Source organism: Microtus oregoni, unplaced genomic scaffold (genome assembly GCF_018167655.1).
Source record: "Microtus oregoni isolate MIOR12 unplaced genomic scaffold, Mior012 000048F_ref0000485, whole genome shotgun sequence".
NCBI classification, from domain to species: domain Eukaryota; kingdom Metazoa; phylum Chordata; class Mammalia; order Rodentia; family Cricetidae; genus Microtus; species Microtus oregoni.
In genome coordinates, this window is record NW_024543222.1 from 14,517,888 (window position 1) to 14,525,000 (window position 7,113).

General features: G+C 46.0%; 1 protein-coding gene across 1 annotated transcript in view; it reads left to right on the forward strand.

Annotated features, from left to right (window-relative positions):
• Positions 1-7,113, forward strand: part of Marchf10 (membrane associated ring-CH-type finger 10) — a 96,235-nt gene that overhangs the window by 74,978 nt on the left and 14,144 nt on the right. The window contains exon 9 of the mRNA XM_041636052.1: positions 443-552. Within this exon, the coding sequence (XP_041491986.1) occupies positions 443-552 (110 nt within the window). The remainder of the gene's footprint in view (positions 1-442; positions 553-7,113) is intronic.

Consider the following 7,113-nt stretch of genomic DNA (forward strand, 5'->3'; position numbering starts at 1 on the left):
AGGGAAAAAGATGTTCAGAGCTCAGATTCAAGGTCATTTTCTCCAGAAGATGATTGACTCAGAAAATCACCCAAGCTTGGGATTCATAGCACACACAAGCTCAGTCTCAAAAGACCTCCCATCCAAAGTTCCAGCACAGACAAAAAGGAGGGATGGAGGGGCTGGGTGGAGAGGGGCCCAGTGGTTAGGAATACTTGACTGCTCTTCCAGAGGTCCTGTGTTCAATTCCCAGAAGCCGCATGGTGGCTCACAACCATCTGTAACGGGATCTGATTCCCTCTTCTGGTGTGCATGAAGACTGAACACTCATATACATAAAATGCAGGAATAAAAAAGTGTGTGTGTGTGTGTGTGTGTGTGTGTGTGTGTGTGTGTGTGTATGTGTGGAGAGAACCTCTGAACTATACTCTCTGACATAGGATTCTATTACTCTTGATTCCAGGAGCAGATTTGGGTACTGTAAAGACCTGTGAGATGTGTAAACAAAACCTGCTGGTTGACCTGGATGACTTCAACATGACCGACTTCTACCGCAAGCATCAGCAATCCCGGGTAAGACATGTCCCTGCTGCCTTCTCCCTGGTCTAGGACAGGCAGAGGATCTGGTGAGACATGTCCCTGCTTCCTTCTCCCTGGTCTAGGACAGGCAGAGTATCTGGTGAGACATGTCCCTGCTTCCTTCTCCCTGGTGTAGGACAGGCAGAGGATCTGGTGAGACATGTCCCTGCTTCCTTCTCCCTGGTCTAGGACAGGCAGAGTATCTGGTGAGACATGTCCCTGCTTCCTTCTCCCTGGTGTAGGACAGGCAGAGGATCTGGTGAGACATGTCCCTGCTGCCTTCTCCCCGGTCTAGGACAGGCAGAGGATCTGGTAAGACATGTCCCTGCTTCCTTCTCCCTGGTGTAGGACAGGCAGAGGATCTGGTAAGACATGTCCCTGCTGCCTTCTCCCTGGTCTAGGACAGGCAGAGTATCTGGTGAGACATGTCCCTGCTGCCTTCTCCCCGGTCTAGGACAGGCAGAGGATCTGGTAAGACATGTCCCTGCTTCCTTCTCCCTGGTGTAGGACAGGCAGAGGATCTGCTAAGACATGTCCCTGCTTCCTTCTCCCTGGTGTAGGACAGGCAGAGGATCTGGTAAGACATGTCCCTGCTGCCTTCTCCCTGGTCTAGGACAGGCAGAGGATCTGGAGAGATGGCCCAGTGGCTATGAGCACTTACTGCTCTTCAAGACAATCTGGGTTTGATCCCAGCACCCATAAAGTGGTTCACAACTATTTGTAACTCTGATTCCATAAAGCCCAATGCTCCCTTCTGGCATGCGTGGGCACCGGGCACACGCTCATTTACAGAAATTAAGTTAAATTAAATGAACCAATCTTTAATAAATAAAAAAAGTAGGTTAGAAGTTGAAGCAGAAAGCAATTTAAGCTCCTTGGTCTCAGGATTGTAAAAAGCCCGAGCATGATCTGGATTTGAGTCTCTTTGTTTCACTTCTTGAGAAAGGATGTCACTAAATTGGGACACTAGAGAACTGAGAAGTCTCGGCCATTCTGGTTGACGTCCACCTGCGATTAGGGACAAAATGGGGGAGGCTGGTGTAGCCAACTGAACCCGTGGAAACAGCAAGGAAGTCTGGGCAAGCCCCATGCCCAAATTTGCTGGAGTAATTTAATAACAACAGAAAATAAACTCAAGGTCTTGGGGGAAATGGTCCCCAACTTAAACATCAACTATTCTGGGTAATGAGGACCTACTAATAAGCATGAAATAAACGCTTACCGTGTGCTTATGACACCCAGGGACCTGGGGGATGGGAGAAGTGGAGGAAACTCTCCTGGGCATTCGGATTACATTGCTGAGAACGTGAAAAAGTTAATTAACCTCGGGTGGAAGGTGATTTATGCCCAAGGCAAAGTTAATCACTTAATTCTCAGCAAACAATCTCCTATTTAGAACTCCACTCTTCAATAGAGAAGCCACAAGCCACTTGTGACTAATGAGGAGGTGGCTAGTTCTAATCAATACATGTTGTGGATGATAAATACCCACCAAATCAAATACTAGATACCAAAAAAATCACATCTTTATATTAAATTTATACTTACTGTCATGGCTAGTTTTATATCACCTTGACCCAAGCTAGAATCATCTGAAAGGAGGGAACCTCGATTGAGTAAAAGCCTCCATAAGATCCGACTGTAGGGCATTTTCATAATTAGTGATTGACATGGGAGGGCCCAGCCCATTGTGGGTGATGCCGTCACCAGGCTGGTGGTCCTGAGTTTTATAAGAAAGCAGGCTGAGCAAGCCATGAGGAGCAAGCCATGGCCTCTGCATTGGCTCCAGCCTCCAGGTTCCTATCCTGTTTGAGTTCCTGTCCTGACTTCCTTCAGTGATGAACAGCAAAACAAACGTGTAAGCCAAATAAACTCTTTTCTCCCCAGCTTGTTTTATCGGTCATGGTGTTTCATCGCAGCAATGGGAACCCGAACACTTCCTTCATCTATCTGTCAGTATTATAACAAAATGTGTGAGACTGTGCAACTTTATTAAGGAAACAGGCTTTAAGCTACAAGGGCGGTGGCTGTCATGCGGAGCACACACAAACACACACAGAGAAAGCCCATTGTGTAGGTCATGTTCTTAGGGTCAAGGGCCCATATCTGGTGATGATCTTCTTGCTGGCCAATTCCTGGACATGCATCATCACATGAAAAGGGAGAGGCAGCATGTGTGTGCACATCTGTGCAGGTGTGTGTTCTGATCTCACTCCTTCTTGTAAGTCTGCCAGGATGCCATCATGGGCCCTCATCTTGTCCTCTTCCCTCCCCAAAGACTCTGTTTAAACAGTAGGGTTAGATTAACTTCCCAGTTTTTTGTGGATTTTTAAGTTATTAGTATTTTCACCTGGCATGAACAACAGCTGGAGGCTGGAGAGATGGCTCAGGGGTCAGAGCACTGGCTGCTCTTGAAGAGAATCCAGGTTCAATTTCCCAGCACCCACATGGCACCTCACAACCTTTTGTAACTCCAGTTCCATGGGATCCGATCTCCTCTTCTGGCCTCGGCAGATACCAGGCATGCATGTGGTGCACAGACATACATATGGGCACACGTAGATCACATAAAGTAAAAAATTTTTGAAAAGAAACAATGGGTTTTATTATGACATTTCCATACATGTATGTCTGTTCTTTGGTCATATTCACACATACCGTTGTGGAAGTCACAGAGGTCTCTGTGCTTGTGATGGGCACTGGGGGAACTGGAATGGTGGCACGGGGTTGTTCCCTCAAGGGAAGGATGCAATGTTGGTCATCTACCCAGAAGGCTGGGGCAGATGTGTTTTCTAGCCTGGTGACCAGATACTCCATCTGCACCCGACCCTCCCCAGACCCTGACGGGAAGCTTGTTTTTCTCATCTGTAGAGCCCATCTTTATGGACTTTACAGAGTTTTGATGTAGCCACTACTGATCTATATTTAGCTTCCTTTGTTCCTCAAGGAGATTTGTGTGCTTTGAGGCATGCGGGATTGAGTTAATCATTACCAAAAAATGTTTTACCAACTCGTGCTCTCCTTAAATATGCCTACAAAAATAAACCATTGGGGGGTCAGACTCCAGAAGTTTGAAACAATACTGGCCACTGAGTTGTCTTGAACTGAGCTGCTTTCTTGCCCCGTCCCAGGTGAGTGGCTCTGCTGGCTGTGAGGGTAGTGGAAACTCCTGCTTACCCTGACCTGTCCCTTCCTCCCTCACTTCTCACCCATCCCATCCCCTCCCTAGGTAAGGGTTCCACCTTCATACTTCACAGTAGGTATGTCAGTCAGCTTCCATCCCTGTAATGAAATACCCGAAGATTTGCTTTGGCTTCTGGCTCTGGAGACTGTGGTCTCAGGTTGAATGAGTTCTATTACTTGGGGCCTCTGGTGAAAACAGCGCACTGCAGAAGTGTGGGAGAGCAAACTGCTCTCCTTTGGAGCCAAGAAGCAGAGGGAGAAAGGAGGCGGCTCTGGTACTCAGCATTCTCCTTCAAGAGCCTCACAGAGTGGCCGAGGACCTTCCCTAGGTCCCAATTCCCGAAGGCTTCACCTCCCAACAGTGTAGCCCTGGGGACCAAGACTAACACACGTGCCACAGCAAGGGAGATTCGGCTTCCCAGAAGAGTCCTTGGGGTAGCTCTGCTCTTTCAGAGGACCCAGGCTTGGTCCCCAGCACCCACATGACTGCTCCCAGTTGTCTGGTTCCAGGGAATCAGGCTGACTCTTCAGGCTTCCATGGGCACTTCATGTATATAGTGTACATGTAGGCAGAACACTCAAACACATAAGTCTGTCTTTAAAAAAGTAAAAAGCAGAGGCTGGAGAGATGGCTCAGTGGTTAAGAGCACTGGCTGCTCTTCCAGAGGGCTGGGTTCAATTCCCAGCACCCGCATGGAAAGTTTCCCACTCTGTAACCCCAGTTTTTGGTGACCTGACACCCTCACACAGACGTATTTGTAGGCAAAATGCCAATGCACGTTGTGGTGGTTTGAAGACAATGGCCAAAAGGATGTGGCACTATTAGGAGGCATGACCTTGTTGGAGTAGTTGTGGTCTTGTTGGAGGAAGTGTTACTATAGAGGTGGACCTTGAGATCTCAATATGCTCAAGCCATGCCCAGTGTCTCAGACCACTTCCTGTTGCCTAGGAGTCAAGATGTAAGGCTTCTCAGTTCCATCACCATGTCTGCCTACACACTGCCATATACCACCATGATGATAATAGACTAAACCTCTAAAATTATAACCTAGCCCATTAAATGTTTTCCTTTATAAGAGTTGTCATGGTCATTGTATCATGATGATAATAGACTAAACCTCTGAAATTATAACCTACCCAATTAAATGTTTTCCTTTATAAGAGTTGTCATGGTCATTGTATCTCTTCACAGCAATAAAAATCCTAACTAGATACACTTAAAATAAAAATAAATCATTTTTAAACATTTACAAGGCAAAGATAAACCTTATACCAACATCTCAGGAATGAAATACTTAAGAAGCCAGCCAGCCTAGAAGTCTATACTCTGCTGTGGGATAATGCTCTTGTACACTGTAAAGATTGTCATTCGTATTAGTTTATTAAAGCACTGATTGGCCAGCAGCCAGGAGGAAGTATAGGCGGGTGACCATATGAAGAGAATTCTGGGAAGAGGAAAGGCAGAGAGTCAGTCACCAGCCAGACCCAGAGGAAGCAAGATGAGAATGCCTTACTGAGAAAAGTTACCAAGCTACGTGACTAAACATGGACAAGAATTATGGATTAATTTAAATTGTAAAAGCTAGTTAATAATTAGCCTGAGCTACTAGGCTAAACAGTTCATATTAATATAAGCCTCTGTGTTTCTTTGGAACTGAACGACTCAACTTCAGGACCCAGAAGGACAGAAACTTCCATCTACAATACCCTGTAAAATTCTTCAAAACTAGAAGCAAGATGTAGACTCTCTTGGAGAATTAATATAAAACAAACAAACAAACAAACAAAATGAAACGAAACAACAACAAAAAACACCCCAAAACAAAAAACATAATCTGCGACCAGTGGGATGTCTCACTGGGTAAAGGGATTTGCAGCGCAAGCCTGGCAACCTGAGTTCGATCCCCAGGACCCACGTGGGGAAGGAGAGAACTGACTTCCAAAAGTTGTCCCTGCCCCCTTCCTGTGTGCCGCCATACACACTCCCACACATATGCTGATGAGTAAATAAATGTCACACTGATGATTTTGGGTTATGTCCCCCCGCCACCTAGTGCCCCTTCAGCAAACACTAGGTTTGCATGTGTGAACGCTGCATTCCATGAGGCCTCCGTGTTTAGCATGCTATGCCATCTAAGTTTTTGTAAGTACACTCTGATGGTCACACAATGAAACTGCATAGCGACACATTTCCCAGAATGTGTCCTGTGCTTAAGCAACATATAGCTATAATTATACATTGGAGTAATGTTTTGGATATACTGGGTTAACATAATACCTTGTTCATATTAATTTCACTGATTCTAAAAACTTTCACATGAGTGCTATAATTTTTCAAATTGTATATGTGGCTTGCATTTGTGTCTTGATTTGTATCCTAATGCATGGTTCTGATCTAGAAGCAGTCAATAATATTCATTATTATAAAGTAAATAGTCAATAAATATTTGTTACATGAATTGTCCCGGCATTACCATTATAACTTAAAACTGCCAAGCCTTATAACATGATCCAAAAAAATTATAACCACAATTGCAAAGCACATAATTTTAAAACTATAAGATCATTGTTAACCCAAATGTCTCCCCTAGGGGGGACTCAGTTTGACTCTTACGTCATGAGCCTGTATCCAGACCTTTTTCTGCAAACATTTTGACAGCTACATAGCAGGTTTGAAACCAGCGTGGGCTACACAGACTGTCTCACATAAACAGCAACAACAACAAAATCAGGCCAGAAGCCCCCATGGATTGCCACTCCACACGGCAGCTTGTAACCTTTAACTACAAGGCTTCCTTCCTGCTCAAATGCTGACTCCCAGGTGTAACTTGGGAGTGAAACTCCCAGAAGTTTCCTTGGCCTGGGATGGAGACAGGTGTCATTTGTTTTCAATTGTGGGAAAATATCCACCATACAAAAGGTTAGCTTTCGGAGCTTCGATGGGGCGGCTACGGCGGCTACCGAATGCCCCGCACAGTGCTGGGACTGTGATTGTACCCGGGACCAACACAACCAACCGCCTTCCGAGGAGGAACACGAGTGAGAATCGTATGGCATAGGAGGGGCGGAACGAAAGTCGCGGAAAAGCCCAGGTTGCATTCTTCCTTCACCTGTGTGTATGTTTACCGAGCACACACTGTGCCCCAGGCACCGGGCCAGACACCGGGAGTCCAGGTACAAAGGGGCTATCCACAGACCTCAGACACGGTGCCCATGAAATCCCACTTTCAGTTCTTGCCTCCTGCAGGATGTGTTTGTTTTGCAAAATATCAAGGCCACCTGTGTTAGCTCAATTTGCATAACGCCTGCAGGAAACAGGCAGAAGAGAGGTTACCTGTCCCCTTTTATGAACTGGAGTCACCTCGGCACTCT